This window comes from Tupaia chinensis, unplaced genomic scaffold (genome assembly GCF_000334495.1).
Source record: "Tupaia chinensis unplaced genomic scaffold, TupChi_1.0 Scaffold143631_1, whole genome shotgun sequence".
NCBI lineage: Eukaryota > Metazoa > Chordata > Mammalia > Scandentia > Tupaiidae > Tupaia > Tupaia belangeri.
Genome location: NW_006203479.1, coordinates 608271 through 632353, shown reverse-complemented (window position 1 = coordinate 632353; position 24083 = coordinate 608271). Strand labels below are relative to the sequence as shown.

Below are 24083 nucleotides of genomic sequence, written 5' to 3'. Positions count from 1 at the left end.
TGCCCTGACAACCTGCCCACATGGGCCGTGGTTTGGCTCCTTGCTTTTTTTCTTTTAAAAAGTATTACATAAAAGTATTACTGTGATAGTTATTATGGACACATCTACAGGAAAATACGAAAGAAAGCATGAAACTCTCATACTTCTCTAAAGCTGCAGCTCAATTTCATGCATGCATTAAGGTCAACCCTGCATTTCGTCCACATACTGTCATAGTGTATTCATTGGGTGGTAAATGCTTGCCCTCTGCCTGATGAGCTGTGTTAAAAACCAAAATTGGTTCTGGTCAAAATATTACTATCCCTAGAGAGTATTGCCCATCATTGGCTTACTGAAGGAAAAGTAAATATAACTTTAATTGTGGAAAATACCATGTCCTCTGGGCCAGCCCATGTTCTAGTGGTTAAGGGAGCCAGATCCCACATGACTGACTGCAGTTTGAGTTCCAATTCTGCAGTATGAGTGTGTGTGTGTGTGTGTGTGTGTGTGTGCATGTGCACGCACACCCAACATCCCAAGAGAATGGAGAAATGAAGAAGGGATTGCATTGTGATCATGTCCCAGTGGGGGGCACTTTCTCTCTTCTTGCCTGCCTCTCTGTCTCTTTGGGGAATGTTGCACCTTCTGGCAAATTTAAAAAGAGAGAGAGAAAGAAAGTTCTCTGTAGGAGAAATAAAAGTTATAGTTCATGATTGGAGAGAATGGTTTTTGTACTTTAAAAACACCTTCTCATTTAGAAAGCATGAATGGGGGGACCAACAAGTGACCTGGTGGTTAAAGTGCTTGACACTCCCATATGGTCGACCATAGTTCAAGTCCCGGATCTGGTGGCTTGCATTCTCACTTTCTCTCTTTTTTTGTCTCTTTCCGGTCAAATTAAAATAAATGAATGAATAAATAAAATAAAATAAAATTTTATGGGCCAAAAGCATGAATGGGAGTCTACTGATTTGTAGTTTTTCTCATAGAGTAACTTAGAATTTAAGTAAGTGAAATTGAAGGACTCTTGCCAACTGCAGGCAAAAAAAAAAAAGAGAGAGAGAGAAGGGAGAAACCATTCATAATTAAACCTGAAATAAAATCTTGTTCTTTCTCATATACCTTAACGAAGTGTTATAAAGTACTTTGAGCTTAAAGTTTGTATGCAGGAAGCCACAGAATTGGATTGTAGGATGTTGTAAAACTGATCAGGCGTCTAAAAATATATTCTGATAATGGAATTTTTATACTGTGGAAACTGGCATGAGTGTAAAAGTAGTGTAAAAAATAGCTGGCAGATTGTTCTTGTGCTGCAGTTAAGGAAGAACTTCGTATAGACCATCCTCTGGATCACTTTATACCCCAAACCAAGATACTGCATATAGTTAGTTGATTTTATATTCAATACACTTAACTATCGAATAGGTTTCATGTAAGCATTTATGTTAACCAGCTGATTTTCGCTCACAGCTTCTTTCATTCTCTGGCATTGGACTTTGAGCCGTCAGAATCATGAGCAACTACAGCGTGTCCTTGGTTGGCCCAGCTCCTTGGGGTTTCCGGCTGCAAGGTGGCAAGGATTTCAACATGCCCCTGACAATCTCCAGTGTAAGCAAACTTTAGCTTTTATTACAGATGTTCATTCAGTACTTGGTTCAGAAAACCTCAGGGCTGAGTTGTTGAATTCTATGTTGACTTACACTCTGCTTATGGGATTTGATCCTGGCAAATGTAATTATCTGTAATAAAGCATCGGGGAAGGGGATTTAGCAAGGATAATTGACATCAATTTAACTTATTTTTGGTTTCCCCCTGTATTATTAGTAATCAAATGGAAAAGCATTAACTAGGGTCAGGCTCCAACTTTTTGAACTGTTTCTAATTTGAGGAATTCTCTGCACTTTCGTTTGTTCACATGTAATTTTAAGTAGTTTCTCTGGGCTTTTAATGGTCCTTTTCAGCTCTACAAACTTTTTCTTAAAAACTGTTGATAGAATTGAATAACATGACCATTTTCGGTGTCATATCCTCATCTCATTCTGGTGGAGGTGAGAGCCAACATTAATGTGGCCCGAAGGCTCTTTACCTTTGAAGAAATGAAGCACTTGGATCTCCGGCTAGATGGTCAGCCTATGAGTAATTGAGATTTATCTTTTTACCTCATTATGGATTTAGTTTGAATGTATTCTGTGTACATATTTTAAGGATGTATTTTCATAGTGATGATACTGATGAGAGAAGTAATTATAGCTTCCATTTATTGAGGCTTGATTATGTGGCAGGCATTGTTTCACTCTCATTACCAGTAGGTAATTATTACTATATATAATATGTGTGTGTGTGTGTATACATATATATATATATATATTTTAGAGTGATTTTTGTTATATAGCCCATGCGCTTGCCAGAGAGACAGAGAGACTGAGAGACAGAAAGCAAGAAAACACGGGGATGGCCGTGCTGCTATCCCTTCTCCTCTATTCTCCTCACAGGAGTTTGGGGACACACACACACACACCTGGTATGAGTTTAATCTGCTGGGTCTGGGACATGAACCATGGTTGAGTGCGTGGGAGTCCAGGGACATCACCATTACATCATCTGCTGGTCCCGACTACATATATCTTTAATGTAAGATGGTGCACACAAGTGCAAGAGAGTGAGAGAGAGGAGAGAAGAGAAAGAAAGCACTCCAGTGGGACCTGGTCACACTGAATCCTTTTCCTCCAGTTCTCCATCTCCTCAGGATCCTGCTCATGGGCATATGCTCATGCACCCAGGGTGTTTTTAAACCTTCGGGGCTGGGACTAAAACCTTGGCTGGCATGTGGAACCCAGCTTCTGCATAGCACTTCCCTGCCGCTCTGTTGGGCCATCCCAGCAATTATTGCCATTAATTACTTGTAGGGCCAGCCCCCTGGCATAGTGGTTATGGGATCTGGATCCCACAAGGCCAACCATAATTTGAATCATGGCCCCACAGTTTGAAAAACAATAAGTGTGTGTGTGAACAAGTGTGTGTGGATGCCCAAATTCCTGATGTGATACAGGAATTGGAGGAGAAAGGAATGTGACATGACCACATCCCATTGGGAGGTGCTTTCTCTCTCTCTGGTGAGCATATGTGCTCTCTGGCAGTAAAACAAAATTACTTACATAACTTTTAGGAGTTTTTTTTTTGTATATTCAAATAATATGAATAATTCAATAACAATACTCTTCTTTTTTTTTTTTGAAAATTTGCAATAGGGTGTGTGTGTTCTCTGGAGAGAGAGAATGAGAGAGAAAGCACCCCCACAGTGGGGGATGACCATGTGGCAATCCCTTCTACTCTTAGGATTTTGAGTTTACATGCACATGCGCCCAGGGTGTTTTTTCAAGTTACCCATTCTGGAACTTGAAGCACATAGTTGGCCATGTGGGATCCAGCTGCCTTAACCATCTGGATGTTCCAGTAAGTACTCTTTTAACTCAAATGATTTTATGCTGTTCCATACCTGCTTTTATCTCTACAAGTTATTGTGGAGAACATCCTCTAAATGAGTGCAATTTTTAACAATTATGTAATATTTTTTTCTTTTTTTTTTTTTAAGGTTTTTGCCATAGAGTGCATGCACTCACCAGAGAAAGAGAGAGAGAGAGAGAGAGGCAGAGACAAAGTGAGACATCATCACATAACAGGGAGTGGCCATGCCACAGTCTTTTCTCCTCCATGCTTTTCCTGGGATTTTAGGAATGCATGCACATGCACCCAGTGTGATTTTTCAAGCCACTGGGTCTGGGACTCGAACTGAGTTGGCCAAGTGGGAATCTAGCACCTTAACCACTATACTGTGTGTTGGCTCCATCAATTGTGTATTTTCTAAGAGGGAAGTAACATTTAATCAATCCCCTACTAAAGGGTATGTATGTGTGTTCTTAGTATTTCTATTACAGTGATGCAGTGAATATCATATATACTTACATATGTAACGTGTGTGTGTGTGTGTGTGTGTGTGTATGTGTGTGTATATATATATATATATATATATATGTAATGAGGAAGTTTAGTGTATTAAGAAAAAACTGCATGAATTTTAAAATTTTTACATCAGTGTTCATACTTCTTTTTCATTTTCTTTTTTTTTTTTTTAAAGAAATTATTTTAAAAATTTGCCAGAGGGCATGTGCACTCAGCCTCATGAGAGTGAAAGAGAGACAGCATATCCCCTCTGGGGTCTGGTCATGCTTATGCTGCAGTCTCTTTTCCATTTCGTCCTCCTTTTGGGATTTTGGGCGTGCACACATACATGCCTGGCATGTTTTTCAAGCTGCTGGATCCAAGACTCAAACCGTTCAGTTAGTCAGATGGGACCCAGTCACCTTAATCAACATGCCACCAGCTGGCTCCTCTTCTTTTTTTCTTTTTAAATTGTTGGGGTGTGTGTGTGCTGGCCAGAGAGAGAGAGAGAGAGAGAGAGAGGGGAAGAGAAAGAAAGCCTCTCTCAGTAGTGCATGGTTATATGCTGTTCTCTCCATTCCTCCTTCCTTTCAGGATTTTTCAGGCAAGCATGCACATGTGCTAGATTTGCTTTTCAGGCCACTGGGTGCAGTATTTGAAACATGGTCTCCATGTGGGGTCCAGCTCCCTTAACTGTTGTACTGCAGAGCTGACACCAGAATATACACCTTCCATTTCCCCCTGAACTTTCACAAGTCTTCTTGCATATGTGTCACTTTGATGGGTTGTGCCAAGTTATACTTTTGCACAATGCATGAAGATACCTATTTTGTACTGCACTCCTCTGTCCCCAGCCCTAGTTTTGGATTTTCCAAAGGGCTATAGACCCATCATTTTATTTATTTATCATATTTACCTGTAAATGGAATTATTCCCATTGCACAAAACTCTGCTGTAAATTCACATAAGTGGTGTGGATAAGCTGACTTCCAAGCAATTTTTCCATGTTGCCTTCCTTATAATTCACTTCACCTTAAAATTTAGTTAGCTTGTTTCTCTAATCGTATTTTTAGAAGGTTACTTTTTGTTTAATTACATATGTGTGTGTGTGTGTGTGTATATATATATATATATATATATAAATACATGTACACTTGTATGCACACAACACTATGTATCTTATAGTACATATATATTCAACTTGATTTTGAAAGATTAAAAATAAGTTTGTAACGCCATGTATTCTTATTAAAATACTGCAAAGAGTCTACCAATGGAGTTTCCTTTGCTCTTGGCGGTAGATTTTAAAATCGTTATTTAAAATATATGCCCAGTTTCTGTCTTGCTTCCAGTGAATCAGATTTTATAAGGAAATATGTGTATATATTCCAGCCTGCAGTTTTGGGACGTTTTGTGGTTAGATGAAATTTTAAGTGCAAAGCATCTGTGTGAAAATGTGTCTAATGATTTATTCCTATTTGTGGGAGGTGTGGTTCCCCCCCCCACCCGATTGATCAATGATGAGTCAAAAACTGAATATTGTCTATGTTATATTAACAGTATGTTATATTAAGTTTGAATACCTTACATGATTTTAATTGACTAAAGAAAGTTATTGTTTAGTTTAAAATGCTTCCATTTTTGCTGGGGAAAAAAAAGTCCAGGGACAACTTGACACCCAGATGAAGCAGACAGAGTTCATCAGCACTGTCGTTTGGGAATGGAATGCAAATAGTATGCAAATTCTGTGGTGCCATGCCTTTAAGAAAGGGTTGTGCTTCAGTGCCCTGGCAGACGGTTTGCAGCGCTAGCTCAGTGTGGTGCTGATACAACAGAACAGTGTGTACATACATTCGTGCCCTCCCCTGGCACAGAAGAAATGCTTTCCCTGTGTAGACAGAGTGCTAATTAAAGGATTTCGAACCTACTGATTAAAAGAGACTACGGTAACAAAGCTGCTGAGTTATTTCTGTTCTCTTACAAAAGTCTCTGCCATCTCCTGTGACCTTTTTGGGCCTTGTGCAGTGGGGCATGCAATTCATTCTGGACTAGAGAGGACGGGAGGGGGAGGGGGAGAGAGAAGGGAATGTTGGCTCAACTGGGCGGTGAGGCTGCTGGCCTTTCATTGTAGTTATTTTTAACCCCTTCCATGATTCAGTTTAACCATGCCTAGTAACATTACCTAAGATTCACGCCTGATAGCTAGTTTATATTGTGGTGGATTATTAATGTTATAAAAGTTTCACTTACTCTCATTTAATTAGTTCTCCAGTTGACTTACTCCACTGTAATTCTGTAAACTGGGATATTTTTCAGTGATTATCCAGTTCTTTAATGGTATATGAAAACCATGAAAACCTGAAAGCGTGCCTTCAAACATGAAGTTTAGTGATTCTTTTTAAATAATGCATATGAAATTCCCAGCAAGGTTTGACACATAGTAGTCTCTAAATTGTTATCTTTTGTAATATAACGTTAAAAAGAAAGAAAATTATTTATACACTTGACACATTAACTTGCCTATAGCTGTAGATAGCATAGCAGTTTTAAGTTTCTACTTGCAGCCCTTTGAAATCGAAAGAGAAAAGACATCAGAAATGTATGCTTACTTGAGAATCTATACTTTATATTTGGAGGTCAACAGTATACCATTTTTCCTTTGGTCAGGTGTTATGGTGTTGAACTCTAAAGGACTATTTACATTCCTTTATAACATTGGAACTCTAGCTCTCCAATTGTGTTTTGAGATGGATAAGCCAGTGGCAGGGACTCAAACATCTGCTTGCCTGAGATTTTGTTATACCAGCATAATGAATGTGCTGAACATGACTTTTATCTTAAAGCAATGAGAGATAAAATTTTTCTAAAAGAATCTTTTAACTTTTATTTATTATTGTTGTTATTATTATTTTTAATTTGCTACAGGGCATACACATTCACCAGGGAGAGAAAGAGAGAGAGAGAGAGAGAGAGAGAAAGAAAGCAAGCCACCAGGCACAGTACTCAAACTGTAGTCAGCCATGGAGGAGTCCAGCACCTCAAACACCATACCACCTCCTGGCCTGAGCTATAAAATCTTAACATGTAACTCAGGTTCATTTATACTGTGTGAATTTTATGTATTATTTCATGGGTAGATTGTTAAGATAAAATTGGCGATTCCTGCTAACTTTTAAAAAAGACTCGCAGCTTGCTACAACTGTGATTCCATGTCATTGTCTTCAATTTCCTATCCTTCAAGTGGTGTGCTGGCTAGGAAAGTTTGCAGGCTGTCTTTTTATGACCCTATATTTATGGAATTGCCCTGAAGCCATGGAATGTGGGGATGGGTTTCATTGTAGCAATGTGGGTTTGCTGGTCTTTGCCAGTATATTTTATAAGAAGAAATTGGAGACCTGTTGCACAACTCAAGGCTATATTTTGGCAAGTTGTATTCCTCATGATGGAATTACAAGAAGGATTATATAGTTGTGAGTAACATCTTTTAAGTACAGCATCCTAAAGTTGAAATGCCACTTATGTGTTATTTTCTGGTGCATGATGTTAGAGGTATTTTCTTCATTGTCAGTATTTAGATTTCCTGAAGATGATCTTTCGATTCTCCATAAACACATTTTAGATCTTCCTCAGCAGATGGGAATGTGGTCAAACTTCTTAATAGCCAAATAATAGTGACTTTGATTCTCAAGAGTTGAGGAGGATATAAATCATTATAAGCTCAGGCAACATTTTCGTTGGATTTGAAAAACAGAAGAAAGGAACTGTTTCCTGGAATATGGAGCTTTGTTCTGAAGTGTAACACAGAACAGAGAAACAATTGTGAAACACTTTGCAGTGAACTCATTGGTTTAGCAGTTACAGGAACACTTCCCAAAGCCACGGAAGAAGATACAGAGTACTGAGGAGTATGAAGGTTGAGTAGAAAAGAAATTAGCCCTGTTCTACAGTAATAGGTGGTAGGGTAAGACCTGTCAGAAGGCAGAAACTTGGACAAGATAAAATGACAAAATGATGGATAAGTGTGTGTCTCCATTTTAGTGGGCATAGATCTTTGTGTTTTGGGGGTTGGCTTCCCTGGGGGAAACTGACACTGACCTCAGAGGATGAAGTTAGAGGACCTCCACATCAGCCTTTCTCCATGTTGGCCTTCAGAGCAGAGTGAAGATGAAAACTTCTCTTGCTGTTGCTTGACTCTCAGGAACGCTGGGGCTCAAGCTGAGTGATTCTCCAGACAAGCAGCCCAGAGGCTCTCTCCTAGAAGACAAAAAGACTTTCAGTCCTCCCAGGCAGAAATGGGAGAAACCATCCTACCTTGAATAAATGGGCCCATTGTTTATTTTAAACTGTTGAGTATTTTCTTTTTACATTCCCTCCCAACTACCCTGTCATTATGCCAAGTTAGAAAGTTAATTTAGTTCACATAGCTATATAATGTATGTTTCATGTGTGTATTCACTCTACTTGTAAAATATTAATTATCTTTTGTATGAGGCTCAGAGATCTGTCTTTTCCCTGTGGCAGTGTCTCATCTTTTGTGGCCATAGGTGTCAAGAAGCTGAAGATAATTTTGAAGATACTTCTTCTGGCTCATCATTTGTAAAGAATTGCAAACTTTGAGGCCAGCAGATGATATAGTTGGGTTTGTTGCTGTGCTTCCACCTGGCCAACTGTGGTTCAAGTCCTGGACCTGGTGACTTGAACTCATGCCAGGCACGTGTGTGTGTGTGTGTGTGTGTGTGTGTGTGTGTGTGCGCCCAAGATCTCGGGAGGAGAAATGAGAAGGGATTGTGGCATGGCCATCCCCCCACAGGGATTATTTCTCACTTTTCTTCTCACTGTCTCTGTCTCTGTCTCTCTCTGGTGAGTGCCCATACCCTAAGGCAAAAACTTCTACCCCTCCCCCCAAAAAAAACTTACTGGCATGTTTTATTGCAGATTAGTCTTGGGAAAAAAAGAGTACAGTTACTGGATTTTAATGAATATTGGCATTTTGGAAAGTTCTTTTTTTTTGAGAGAGATTTTTGCTCTAGGACATATGTGCTTGCTGGAGAGACAGAGAGACACAGGGAAACAAAGTGAGAAATCACCCCCTCCCAGGGGGGATAGCCACATTGCAGTCCCTTTTCCTCCCCTTTCCTCTTGGGATTTTGGGCATGCACACACGTGCACCCAGTGTGAGTTTTAAGCCACACTAATCTAAAATTAACGCCTCCAGGACTCAACCTGCAGTTGACTATGTGGGAATCCAGCAATGTAGCCATTATGCCATCTGCTGGTCCCAGAAATTTATTTATTTATTTATTTATTTATTTATTTATTTATTGAGAGATTTTTACTATAGGGCGCATGCGCTCGCCAGACAGAGAGAGACAGAGAGATAGAAAGTGAGAAATCGCCCCCCAGGGGGGATGGTCATGTTGCAATCCCTTCTGCTCCATTCTCCTCTCGGGATCTTGGGCACGCACGCACACGGGCCGGTGTGAGTTTTAAGCCACCGGGTCTGGGGCGTAAACCGCAGTCAACTATGTGGGAGTCCAGCGACATAGCCATTATGCTAACTGCTGGTTCCCAGAAAATTATTTCTTAAGAGGAATTTTATTGGTAGGTGGGACGTTTGTATATGATGGAGAAAATAATACCATAGAGTTTGAGTAAAGTAAGAATACACGTTAGACTTAAGATTGTCATGCTACCAGGTCACCTGCTCATGAGTAGGTATATTTCTGCTTATTTGACTTGAGACTATTGAAGCCTTTCAGTTGTTTCTGAGGACTTCCCAAGCTCTTTATGAGGGCTGTTGGTGAGTCCACCTGTGCTTGTACAGTTAACCTGTTGTCTTTGTGGCATTCCGAATGCGTAAATTCTGACCAGATTCCCATATACCACAGGGCCTATCGTGTCCTATTCCCCATTTATAACTGCATGGAAAAGAAACCTGATAGGATTTATTAATAGTTAATCTAGAAGCAAACATTGCTCTGGATGAAGAAAAGGTGATTCCCTGGGCGTTTTTTAAGGGATACATATATTTCAGCTTTGGTAGATGAGATTCTAGGCCTTTATTTTCATTTCTGAGATGTGAAAATATCGAGTTTGTCATATAAAACTTGACAAAATGAGGTACTACTACATGACATAGTGGAAAGATAAAACAGGTTATGTATTTCAAGGGCAGTGACAGGGTATCCACTGGGCCTTTAGGTATTGCAGGTGCAGAGTCATTGTTGAGACGGTAGGGTTGGTTTTTAAATAAACAGAGAAGGAAAATAACTTTTCTAGCACAAATACTTTGTTTATATTAAGAATTATTTTGAGGTGATAAACTATGAAAGGACAAAATGGATCATTTTAAATGTTTTTAGAGTTAAGCTTGGAAGAACTTTCATAATATTGTTAAAAGTAACCCGCTGTAGTAGTGCATTCTGTTTGATGCTGCTATGTGACAGGCGGAGGCCACAGGGTGTCCAGCTTCTCTTCCCAGCCCACCCTGGAAGCCAGGTATGTTTGAGCGCACCTGAAATCCCAGCTACTTGGGAAGCTCAGGCTGGCGCATCGTAAGACAGAGGGACCTTATCTAAAACCCAAACCAAAATTCTCAAATTGTATATTTATTTCCCTCATCTTCCTTCACTGTATATTTTTCTTTCTTGTTACGAGGTGGAGACCTCTGTTCTCTGAACACTCAGAATTCTTTTAAAGCCCATGTTGTTACCTCTTTGGGGTGACAATTACTGGAACAAAGTTCACCCACCTCTTTGGCATTAAGCAGTTGCAGCAGATATCCCTGATATGGCTGAGTGGAGGAGAGTAAAATGAACGGGGTGTTAGCAGGAGAGAATGAAAAAGAAAAAAATAGATGGGAGGAGAAAAGAGAGAGGCAGTTTTATAAAGGCTATAATGGTATCAGTTATTTCCTGCTAAATTTGATACTTTAAAGAAATCTTGTTTAACTCTTCACTCTGCCTTTTTTTTTAAAAAAAAAGAATTATTTTATTTAGTTTTATTCATTCCTTCATTCATTTATTTTAATTTAACCAGAGAGGGACAGAGTGAGAGTGAGAGCAAGAGAGAGAAAGCGAGAAAGCAAGCTGCCAGGTCTGGGACTTGAACCACGGTTGACCCTGTGGGAGTCCAGCGCCCTTAACCACCACCATGCCACCTGCTGACCCCCACTCTTCCCTTTTAAAAAGTTTTTTAGTTTATGTAATTTTTTTTGAGAGATTTTTGTTATAGGGCAGTTATAGGGCATGTGCGCTCACCAGAAAGACAGAGAGAGAGACAGACAGACAGAAAGCGAGAAATCACCCCCTAGGGGGGATGGCCATGCCGTAAACCCTTCTCCATTCTCTCGGCATCTTGGGCATACACGCACACGCGCCTGGCATGAGTTTAAGCCACTGGGTCCAAGACTCGAACAGCAGTCGACTACATGGGAGTCCAGTGGCACAGCCATTACGCTAACTGCTGGCCCCAGTATTTTTTTTCTTTTTTTTTTTTAGGTAAGATGGGTCATAGCATTCAAAAAACATTTTTTGTTTTAAATAGGATATTGAGGAAAGTGGTTTTTTCTTCTCTCTAACTTTGCCAGAGGGCAATTGTTCTTGCAGGACAGGTGGAGGAGAAGTGAGGAAGCACCCCTCATGGAGAATGGCTGCTCCTCAGTCCCTTCTCCATCTCTCCCTCCTTTCAGGATTTTGGGCATGCACATGCCCTCAGGATGTTCACAAGCCACCGTGTCGGGACTTAAACCACAGTCAGCCATGTGGGACTCTGTCATCCTGACCACCAAGTCACGGGCTGGCCCGAAGTGTCTTCTGAGGACCTGCTGTTGGTTTCCTCTTCCAGAAGCACCCTTGTTACAGTTTCTTCTGTGTATCTGTGTAGGTCCGGAGCTGGTTCGTGCAGATACATGCACATCAGCATACATTCTCCCCGCCCCCCCCTTTTAAAACGACAAATATTATCCTTACAGAAATACCTATTTTTGGACACATTGCTTTTCTTACTCAATATGGCAGTAAACATAGCTTTCTTCTTCTTTCTTTCTTTCTTCTTCTTTTTTTTTTAGCTACATTGTTTGCATCTGTCGTTATTTAGCCAGTTCCATTGATAGGGAGTTAAATTCTTTGTAGCCTTTTGCTTTCACCGACACCACAGTGTAATCTCACACATTCATAACTAGAAATGGAACTGCTGAGTTAGAGGATTGTGTGTGTGCCTTTTTTTTTTTTTTTTTTTTTTGAGAGATTTTGCTATAGGGCATTTGGACTTGCTAGAGAGACAGAGATGAGAGACAGAAAGGGAGAAATCACCCCTCCCCCCCAGGGGGATGGCTGGGCACAATCACCTCACCCCTCCTCCATCGTCCTCTTGGGATTTGGGGCACATATGCATAGCTCCCGGCTTGAGTTTAAGCTGCCAGGTCTGGGATTTGAACTATAGTCAACTACGTAGGAGTCCAGTGATATAACCATTATGCCACCTGCTAGTCCCTAGGATTGTATGCATTCTTAATTTTGATGGATATGGTCAAATACCTCTATAGAGACTCTCCTACCCACACTGTGAGAGTGCCTGCTTCCTCAGGCCATGCTGGGACACGTTTTCCACAGACTTTGAACTTTTCCAATCAGATGGGCTAATTTCCACCTGTCTCCTTTTATGGGCCCTAATCACAAGTATTCTTCTGAGAATTCTCTGTGTTTTTAAGTGGTCAATTGCTTTCCATTGGGCAAGAGACTATTCGTAATAATGTGTTCCCTTTTAAAAAGGATACCATTCGTTTCTTGGGGATCCTACTTTTGAATTCTTTAATCTAGAGTTTTTATTAATAGTTATGGCTATCATTTGTTTCCTATCTCTAAATGGATTTCCTCTCTGTGTTAACATGTTACTTCAATTTACAAGATGAAAGATTTTTTTGTTTTTTATGGAACGGTTTTTGGCATAATGTCCCGTCATAAACTTTTTGAAAAATTACGCAGATCCTATTTAATAGATTCGAGGTTGTTGTGTTTGGAGTGTCTCCAGCAGCCTGATACATCGCCCTGTGGTTCCAGATCCCCCTCTCTCGGACTCCCTTTCTGTGATGTGACAAGGAGTCTGACCATTACAGTCCTGGGGTGTAGGAAAATTCCCAGGCTTCACTGTGTTTTCACTCTCCATGTTAATGAAGCAGCGGAGCCTTGCCGAAGTGAAGGTTTGCTTGGTTTTACAGGTTTCCCAGCACCGCGTGGCAGTCCTGTGAGGGCCGGCGAGTGCGTCAGCGCGCATTTCTTTGTTTTAGCCAGGTGCAAGCAGCAATGTGTCGGTAGCCATGGAGACAAAGAGAGTAAGGATGCCAAAGATGTTCGTATTTTATGTGGTAAATATGGGGGAAGGAGCAATTTCCCTCTAGTGTGTTGCTGTACATTTTTATTTAGTAAAAGATTATTATTTCTTCCATGAGAGAAAGAGACAGAAAGACGGGCATTCCCAAGAGGGTCTCCACACTGCGGTCTGCCCATTGGCTCTTGGGTAGATAGGAGGGTGGACTCGCATGCAACCTGTGTACAGGAAGACCCGGGCATGCAGACCTGGGACCTTCCTGTGTGCCTTCGGCATCGTGGAGCATTGCGTCCCCACAGCCCCACTCCTGCTGGCCTGTAATATTTTTTAAAGTTTATTCATTTCTTTCATGATTGAGAGACACATAGAAATAGTACCCCTAAAAGGGTCCTGACACTGTAATATACCCCCCCACCCACCCAGCCCTGGACCTTGGGTGTACTCAGGAAGGTCTCCAGGTGCAATCCCGGACCCTTCCCATGTGAGTCAGCCTTGCAGAGGGCCATGTTTCGCCTCTATGCCATCATCCAGACTCTGGACTGTAACTTTTTTAATGTGATGAGAAGAGTTTTGAATTAGATAAGAATTTCTACTATTTGTTATTTTTTTAAAAAGAATTATTTTGTATATCTTTACTTATTTATTTTAATTTGACCAGAGAAGGACAGAGAGAGAGAGAAAGCAAGCCACCGGGTCTGGGACTCAAACCGTTGTTGGCCATGTGGGAATCCAGTGCCCTTAACCACCTGCTGGCCCCTACCATTTGTTATTTGAATTCTGTGAATTCTAAGGCCTTTTTTCACAAGGTCCATAATTGATTTAAAAATGGCTACTGTGCTTAAAGATAATTGTCCTGGGTGAATTTTGATTTACCCAAAAAAGTAACAGTTGTTTAAATACCATTAACAATTGAACTACATTCACCACTGAGTGGATCAGTGATTGAAGGTTTGATTTGGTTCTGCTGAGGATCTGATTCATAGACTAGTGTTTTTCAAATAATTTCTTTGGTATTACCTTTTTGAAGTGGTAAAATGAAGACATTTTGTAGTTAGATAATGCTAGCCAGAGGAGATTGTGGATGTGTTCCAAAAGTGTTTTTCTTCTTGAGAAAGCATACTGAAGGACAAATATTCTTTAGAAAACAAATGTTTTATTCTTTAATGAGGACCACTAAGAGATGTCCTGGAGAAAGAAATCTATGTATTAATGCAAGCAGTGTTCTACATATAATTTTCATGATTTTGGCCATTCTTTTGAATTATCTCTGTGCAACTAGTGTACAAACATCCCACAAATGATTGTTTGATCTTTTGATTCTAGATGTTTATCTTTATATATATTTCTTTTTCTTTCTTTTATAATTTGCCAGAGGGCATGTGCACTAGTTGGAGAGACAGTGACAAAGTACTCCCCATGGGGCATGGTTATGCCACAGTCCGCTCTTCTTCATCTCTCTCTTTGGGATTTTGGGCACACATGTACATGTACCTGGAGTGTTTGTCTTTTGTGTTTGTTTTGTTTTGTTAAACTATCGGTATAGAGTATGTGTGCTCTCTAGAGACAGAGAGAGAGAGAGAGAACCCCCCTCCTAGAGGGGGGATGGCCAGGCTGCAGTGCTGTCTCTGTTCTCTCAGGATTTGGGCCGTGCACACACACACACACACACACACACACACACACACACTCAGTATGTACTTCTAGCCTTTGAGTCTGTGGCTCAAACTGTGGGGTTAGCCATGTGGGATCTAGCCACCTTAACTACCATACTACCTGGCTGGCCAACACCTGGCATGTTTTCAAGTCCTGGGCCCAGGACTGGAACCACACAGTCAGCCATGTAAGTTCCAGCCTCCTTCATCACTACGCTACCCTCTTGCCTGGCTATAACAGGTGGTGTTTCACGCCTCATGATTTTGTTGAAGTGGGTAGTCTTTTAAAGGCCATCTACCAGAGCTGAGTTCAGAGTTCTGGTCTCCATATCACATTTCACAGCACAACTGTTGAAGTCCATGTAAATAGGCTGTATACTTTGTTAAACTATGAGCTTCTCTCACATGCAAAAAACCTACGCTTGAGTCTTAAGATCACATCAGGATCCTCCCATGTGCTCAGTACATAAGGACCCGAGTTCATGGAGATTGTAGAGAACAAATGGGACTGAGGGTTGCGTTGGCAATTAAGTTTCTACTGGGTTTGTTAGTGTATGTAACTAGTAAAATAACTAGTAAAACATTTTGATGAAACATTTTGGTTTTCTTTGTTTATCATCCTAGCCAGCTCAAGTTTCTAGGACCTGCCCCTAATAGTTACATTGTTTAATAGTTGCCTCCCAAGGCGCAGCCTGGCTGTGTGTCAGAGTTGGCTTTCTGTGTTTTTGCCCCAGTGGTTCTACTGAGTCAGTCCTTCAGGGTCTGGCACAGGAAACATGCTGCTTTGCACACCAGGGCCTTTTGTGTAGGTGCACGAATTACCTTGCCCTTCGAGTCTTGGGGATATTCTGTAGGAGGCCATTTCTTCAGCCGTTTTCCCATGACTCTCCCCACTTTCATACCCCTTTGCATTTTGTTGCCTTTGAGTAGTTCCATTTCAAAATGTCTCTTCATGAACTCTTGGAGCTGAACTTCACACTGCGGATTTGTGAAGGTCAGCATGGAAGTTTAGTTATTAAGTAAGCAGTCAGATGTCAGTGTAGTGCATAGTGAGGGGTTTAGACGCTGCTCGGAGCTTGCTGGAACCTTCTGTGGTTTTTCTGTATACTTCCATTCTGTTCAGAAAAGGGATAATTGAGGTGTGTTCAAGCTTGGTCCCTAGAGATTTTATTTATTTTTCGTTACCATATTTTAGGAGTGGTAGGTCACTCCTTAGTACAGTGGTTATGCCCTCTTGGTATGGTCTTCTGGGCCTGCCCTTCTCCTGAGTGACCTGTGTCAGACCCCTGGGAGAAACTATTAGCGCATATTTATTCTTCTCTTAGTATTTTTCTAGGATTCGGGCATAGAGGATGATTTTTCATTTTCTGACATATGGCACATGGCCCATGATATGGAATATAGGAGGAAGCTTGGAGGTAGGAGAGGACACCTATGTAATCAGACCTAGGAAAGACCAAGACATGTATGCTGACTGCAGCTCAACTCAGTAGCACAGAACTTTTAGGCAGGATTGGCAGACCCCATGGAGGAGCCCCAGAAGTAGCAGAGGGAATAGAATTTGCTCCGTCTTCACCTGAGGGGGCAGCCCTTTACTCGGCACTTTTTATTGAGCAGCTACTACATGCTCAGAACTGTTCTAGGCACTGAAAATGCAGGGGTACGTAAAAACAAAGTTAGGAACCTTATTCTCTAGCCAGGGTATTGACACTCACAAGTTAGTAAGTAAATAAGCCAGGTGTTTAGATGCTGAGGTGTTAGAGACTAATAGGGAAGGTGATGAGTGTCTGACAGGCCCTTCTGAATGAGGAGCGAATGAGAACTGAGTGTCAGGAGCCAGGGGACCACCTTGCAGGCACAGAGGGACGGCAAGTGCAGTGGCCTCGAGGCAGAAGAGAGCTTAATGTGTGCCGGCAGCAGGGAGGAGCCAGGGTGGCAGGCTTGCAGGGAGCAGGGAGGAAAGAGGGGTGAGGTTAGGGCTGGGCAGTGCATGCAGTGCCAGAATGAGAGAGAGAGGATGAGAGAGAGGGAGAAGTTCACGGCAGTGGGAGGACAATGCTGGCGGTGACGGTAGGACGGTTCCTGGGTTTGGGGACTGACTCATTCCTTTGGATCAGAGCTGAGCTAGAGAGAGCAGTGTGGTTCTCCCATAGCCACAGACTGGTGCATTTTTGAAAATTGCTTTTCTTTCCTTCCTTCCTTCCTTCCTTCCTTCCTTCCTTCCTTCCTTCCTTCCTTCCTTCCTTCCTTCCTTCCTTCCTTCCTTCCTTCCTTCCTTCCTTCCTTCCTTCCTTCCTTCCTTCCTTCCTTCCTTCCTTCCTTCCTTCCTTCCTTCCTTCCTTCCTTCCTTCCTTCCTTCCTTCCTTCCTTCCTTCCTTCCTTCCTTCCTTCCTTCCTTCCTTCCTTCCTTCCTTCCTTCCTTCCTTCCTTCCTTCCTTCCTTCCTTCCTTCCTTCCTTCTTTCTTTTTCTTTCTTTCTCCTCCTCCTCCTTTTTTTTTTTTGAAATGGCTTTTGATAGAAATTCCAGGGAAAGCATTCCAAAAATATTTTGAGCAAAGGAATAAGTGTATAACCTTCCAAACGGCGACTCTAGCACATACGTGGTTATTTTTTCTTGTTACTTGCACACCAATTACATTTTTCTATTTTGTGCTCTTTTACTTTTTATTGTAGGAAGCAGTTTGTTTCGCAGATGGCTTCTGTTTTCATTGCCTTATGATGTTATGACCTCTCCTACTTTAATGAAGAAATGTTGCATACAAATTCAGAAATTGTTTCCAAATTATGCTGGTAACACATGTGTTAGAGTCGGCCTCAAAGACAAAGTGTGCGTTAGGATGTTTATTTTAGGTCAGATCTGTTGAAAAGGTTAATGTGCCTATTTTTAAAAAAGAATGTTTTTATCCTTTTGGTTAGTTAAAACATGCAATGCCAGGTTACATTTTGCGACCCTTTTATTATTTCTAGCAGGTACTCATAAGATTTAGTAAATGTCTCATTTGTGAACTTTCAGAGATTGCTTTATTAGGATTAGCTTCTAGTAAGAGGTAGCTGGCTGACAGTCGGCATTTGAGTGCATTCAGATTGTTGTGCCCACACACTTCGTAATGGATAGAAGTGTCATTAGTATTAGATAGCTGTAGATCTGCAGAGATAAATCACAATGTCTATGCTCAGTAGTAAATTATGTTACTTCATACGTCATATTCAAACTCAGCTTTGTAAAAATTCACGGAAATAAGTTTTTAAAATGCGTTTTGGGGTAGAGTATATTTGCAAAATGCTGCTTTGCAGCTCCCTCATGAATTATCTTTATTATGTTAAATACAATAGAATACACTATTAAAAAGCATGGCTTTAAATATTGGTAGTGATTTTTGAAAGCTTGCTTGTTTATTTCTTGAGAGAGAAAGAGGGAGAGGTACCTGTAGAGTCCACATTGTGCCCGCCCAGCCGCAGTCAGCCAGGGTCGCAGGAGAGAACTTGCCTCGCCCCTCCACCCCGCACATACAGGGAGGCCTCAGGATGTGGACCGGGCCCTTCCCATGTGGGCCCAGTATCAGAGAGGTGCATGACGGCTGCGCCACCCTTTGCACCCTTTTCCTGAGTAGTTTAAAGGTGTAAAGTAATCTAATAGTAGTGAATTTCTAGCCATTTGAAGCACTTCAGGGGCCTGCAGGTGCCATGGTGGTTCAAGGCCCTGGACTCCCACACGCTGACCGTGGTAGGAATCCTGGACCTGTGGCTTGCTTTCTCACTCCTCTCCACCCCTTGCTCTTGCTCTTATTCCATTCCTCTCTGGTCAAATTAAAATAAGTAAATAAATAAAGTTAAAATAATTCTTTAAAAAACAAGCACTTCAGGTCCTTGTGATTACATAATGTTAAATGGCCAAAATCTGTGAATATGTTATCAAAACTAGTGTATTAGTATTGTATTTTTAAAATTTTATTTAGTCATTCACTTATTTTAATTTGACCAGAGAGAGAGATACAGAGAGAGAGAGAGAGAGGGTAAGTGAGACAGCAAGCTACCAGGTCCAGGACTTGAACCATGATCAGCCATGTGGGAGTGCCCAGCACCCCAACCACCATGCCACCTGCTGGTCCCAGTATTGTATTTTTATTATCATTTTTTTCCACATGATCTTTTATTTTCTCCCAACATACCATTTTAGGATATTTCTAGTGAACTATATTCTACTTGTTATTGAATGTAACTACTGTTTTTTTTTTTGTTTGTTTTTTAAGAATTCTTTTATTTGGGACCAGCAGTTAGCATAGTGGCTATGTCGTTGGACTCCCACCTAGTCAACTGCAATTCGAGTCCTGGACCCGGCGGCTTGAACTCACACTGGGTGCTTGTGTGTGCGTGCCCAAGATCCCAAGAGGAGAATGGAGGAGAAGGGATTGCGGTGTGGCCATCCCCCTTGGGGGGGTGATTTCTCGCTTTCTGTCTCTCTGTCTCTCTGTCTGGCGAGCGTACACGTCCTATAGCAAAAACCTCTCCAAAAAAAAAAAAAAAGGAATTCTTTTATTTTACTTTATGTATTTACTTATTTTGATTCTATCAAAGAGGGACAGAGTGAGAGTGAGACAGACAGAGACAGAGAGAGGGAAAGTGAGAAAGCAGGCTGCCAGGTCTGGGATTCGAACTGCGGTCTGCCATGTGGGAGTCCAGCACCCTTAACCATCACACCACCTGCTGGCCCCTGTAATTACTGTTTAAGTGCCAGGTATGGATCAGAATCCCTGTATATGAGTCCTGTCACTGTAGTTTACCAGCTCTGTCTGCTGGGACAAATTACTTTACCTGGACCCCAAGTTCTCTACCTGTCAAACGGGAGTAAAAATGGTATTTATAGCCTAGGATTGCTGAGAGAATTCAATAAATTAACACATGTAAAGTTCTTAGAGAAGTACCTGGGACACAGTAGGACCTCAGGTAAGGTTACCAAATAAAAATAATAATGATAATAATAGTAATACTAATAAAGGTTACCTTATAATAATACATATTTATTAGTAGTAATATCTAATTGAAGTAGTTCTGAAACTGTTATTGAAATAATATTTCTAGACCCCTCACTTCTGAGATGTCATTTTCAAAATTCAGTTCTGGTTTTCCTTTTTTGTAGGTTTTTATGTAGGAGTTTTTAGAAGTGCTCTTCCCTTACCTCTGCTGAATGTTTATGTACCCCTTAAGTATCAACTTAATTACTTTACAAAGTATCTTCGCTCTCTCTCTTTACTGTAGAGCTCGTGTGCTTTTTGGAGAGAGACAGAGAGAGGGAAAGTGAGAAATCCCTCCCGGGGGGCGAGCGTGGGGTGGGATGACACACCACAGTCCCTTCTTCTCCATTCTTCTCTTGGGATTGTAGACATTCACACAAACATTTCCTAGTGTGACTTTCAAGACACCAGGTCTAGACTTGAACTGCAGTTAGCCACATGGGATTCTAGCACCTTAACCTCCATGCCACCTGCTGGCCCCTGGTGTCTCTGTAGTCAATCATCATAAATAGAGTAGACATAGAATTAGACGTTCTCTCCACACTGATTGCCATTCACTGTAGGTTGTTGTGTTGTGGTTTTCGTTTTTAAAGTAGCATGACGCACTCGATTGCTGGTAAGAGACAGTTGCTCTAGGGAAAATTTTTCTTCTGCCTGAAGAATACATTTGGTTATAAGAGAGAATAGAATGTCCATGTGTCTCGATGCCTGGGCTAACTAAGCACCGGGCCTGCCGTCCGTACTGACTCTCCGGGAGTTTGCAGCGTCAGTAGCCTTTAAGTGAAGGGCCCCCTGCTCCTCATCTTGCCCTCGCTGCCTAGGTGGGGGGTGGATGCCTGATCTGCATGCAGCCTTTTATAGACCACGTTCGGAGAGCTGCATGTGACCCCACTAGTCACAAGTGCGAGGAGTTCTAGGAAAGGAAAAATGTAGCAAGTCCTTTGTGCTCATTCATTGATCTGTCTACTTAATCCTCAAATATTTATTGAACATTTGCTACATGTTAGACATTGTCCTAGGAAGCGGAGATACTGTTGTTAATAAAACTAAGTCCGTGCCTTCTCAGATATGTGTTTTAGGGAGGTAAAGAAGAGATAGTAAACTAGAGCAGTTGGTGATAAAATGCTATGGGCCAAAACAGAGGCGTATGGGGAGAGTAGTGGTCAAATAGGGGTTACTGATTTACGGGAGGTGAGCAAATCAGGCCTGTTGGATCAGGTGACATTGGAGCAGACACGTGGGTGGGGTCCTGAAAGAGCCTTCTGGGCAAAGGTTAAGATCTGGAGGTGAGGTTGGCTTAGCTATTCAAGGGTAGCAAGGCTTCAGGGGCTGGAGCAGCCTGAGTGTGGGGAGAGGGGTGGGACATGATTTTAGTTTTCTCTTAAGAGTAGTCATGCGACAATCCTGCCGTGTGGTTACTTGTTGGAACAAAAGCGCTTTTGCCCCAGATAAAAATAAGATCTCATCCACATAGTGAGCGTTGTTTGTTTTTGGTACACAGTAAATATTTTCTCTCGGGTTTGAAAAATCCACTGATTGCAATGCTGTTTTATTCAGGACTAAGGCTAATAGTAACGAAGTTTAAAGAGGTGTAACCATTGGTGTTTGCTTTGTTAGGACTGTCGTTTCCATCTAGGAAGAGCAACTAATGATCATTGTTACGGATGCTGTGATTGATCATATTAAGATTTTATTTTTTTTTAGGTTTTTGCCATAGTGTGTGTGCACTCTCTGAAGAGAGACAGAAAGACATAGAGGGAGAGGGAAAGTGAGAAATCACCCCCGGGGAGGATGGCCATGCCGCAGTCCCTTCTCTTCCCCTTTCCTCTCCGGATTTTAGGCACATGCACCCATGCTTGGCTTGTTTTTCAAGCTGCTGGGACTCGAACCATGGCTGACCGTGTGGGAGTCCAGCACCTTAACCACTATGCCACATTCTGACCCCACTAGAGAGATAATTTTAAAGTTTTGCCCAAGCATCTACACATATCCCTTCTCCAGTGTTGTGGCTCTTCAAAAGTTTGTACACCCAAGTTTGTCTGCTGGCTGGCCCGGGTTAAGAGAAGGGAGGTGGAGGGAGGGTCTCACAGACCCCATGGTGGTGTTGTTGGCAGTTAGCCACGCTTTCCTGGCCACATTGCCTTTGGCATATCTTGGGTGGCCTTTGATTATAGCTGCTCTGAGTAGAACCAGCCTTCCTGTATTCTGGAATCGAGGGGATAGTTTTAAAGGTTTTTCAACCCAGGGCCAGTAAAAGACAAGTTAAGTTAGTGTGATTTAGTGGACGTGGGCTTGCCGTCCGGCCTGCAGATGCACTAACCTTACTGAACATTTTCTGATCTGTGTGTTTAAATGTTCCCAGAGCATCAAAAGTGGTCCATGTTGGGACCAGCAGTTAGCATAATGGCTGTGTCGCTGGATTCCCACATAGTCGACCGCAGTTTGAGTCCCGGATCCAGTGGCTTAAACTCACGCCGGGCGCATGTGCGTTCGTGTCCAAGATCCTGAGAGGAGAAGGGAGGAGAAGGGATTGTGGCGTGGCCATCCCCCCTGGGGGGGGATTTCTCACTTTCTGTCTTTCTGGCGAGCACACGCACCCTGTAGCAAAAAAAGCCTCTCCAAAACAAACAAACAAACAAACAAAAACGTGGCCCATGCTAACTCAGAGACTTATTTTCTGAAATTGGCTTTTTTTTTTTCTCTATTTTTTTTTTAAAGTTGAAATTTGGAGGAAAAGAGCAAGGCTGTGGCTTCTAGCTTTTCATTTTAAAGTGATTTTAAAAGATGGCAAGGGCCTAGCCGCTGCGTGGTAGCAGAGGCTGCTGAGGAGGCTGGGTCCAGTTCCTGCCTACCAAGGGCAGTGCCGTTTGCCATGATCCTAGCCAACCACAAGGCCGAGGCAGGAGAATCACCACGTGGTGAGACCTGTCAGAAATATCTCATCCCCTCTTCGCCCTCTTCTCTTTCTTTCACCTGCATGTGCATTTTATTGCTCTCAAAAAAAAAAAAAAAAAGTGGAATTGAAGAAATGTAATGAAAATTTTAAGAAATACAAGGGCCAGGAGAAGGCAGGGCGGAGAAGCAGGTAGCTGGATCCCACCGGCCAGCTGTGAGGCTGAGCCTGGGGCCTGATGGCTTGAAAGTCACACTGCGGCGTGTTCATGCGTGTCCAAAGTCCCAGGAGCAGGATGGAGAAGAAGGACACGTGGGGTGGCCATCTCCCTGGGGGGATTTCTCACTTTCTCTCTGTCTCTCTCTGATGGGTGCACATTCTCTATAGCAAAAAGTCCTTCAGCTTGTAGCTACATGTATTTGTACAATTTTATTTTAAAATAGTTTCATATGACCCTTCTTTAAAGTCAACAAAAAGTTAAGGAACTCTTTATTCTACTTATCTTGGCTTCATTCTTTTTGCAGTACACTTTAAAATATTTGATTTTCTGACTGTTGGTTTCTATGTATATTTGTTTCACTTTTTTTTTGTTTGTTTTTTGAGAGGTTTTCACTATAGGGCGCGTGCGATTGCCAGACAGACAGAGACATAGAGTCAGAAAGCGAGAAATCACCCCCCAGTGGGGATGGTCACGCCGCAATCCCTTCTCCTCCATTCTCCTCTCGGGATCTTGGGCACACACGCACATGTGCCAGTGTGAGTTCTAAGCCACCGGGTCCAGGACGCGAACCGCAGTTGACTATATGGGAGTCCAGTGACATAGCCATTGCGCTAACTGCTGGTTCTCTTGTTTCACTTTTGATAGCAAGTCAGAGTCATAAGAAATGAAAGCTTTCGTGACCAGTAGAACATGGTTTCATGTGTCACTGTGGGCGTGCAGGTCATGGTGAAGCTGTTGGACTTGCAGAGTGAGGCTGTGAGAGGAACACGAGGCCACTGACTGGAAGTTATAGGGTCATTCATTTCTAGAGACAGCGATGTCTTGAGCCAGCTGGTGGCTTGGTGGTTAAGGTGGCTAGGTCCATATCAACAACGGCACAGATAAGAGTCTCAGACCTGGTGGCCTAAGAAACACACTGAGTATGTGCTTACCTAAAAGCCTGAGGAAAATGCAAAAGGGTTTGCAGCATGGACATCCCCCCAGATGGCTGTTTTCGCACCTTCCCTCTCTCTTTCTTTTTCTCGCAAGTGTACATGCCCTGTAGCAAATAAAAGAAAAAG

At 42.1% G+C, this 24083-nt stretch overlaps 1 protein-coding gene across 8 annotated transcripts in view; it reads left to right on the top strand.

Annotated features, from left to right (window-relative positions):
• Positions 1-1453: 1453 nt before the first annotated feature.
• Positions 1454-24083, top strand: part of PDLIM5 (PDZ and LIM domain 5) — a 193652-nt gene continuing 171022 nt past the window's right edge. For all 8 annotated transcript variants that reach the window (XM_006164489.3, XM_006164493.2, XM_006164488.3 and 5 more), the window contains exon 1: positions 1454-1587. In XM_006164489.3, the coding sequence (XP_006164551.1) occupies positions 1492-1587 (96 nt within the window). In that variant the 5' untranslated portion in view covers positions 1454-1491. The remainder of the gene's footprint in view (positions 1588-24083) is intronic.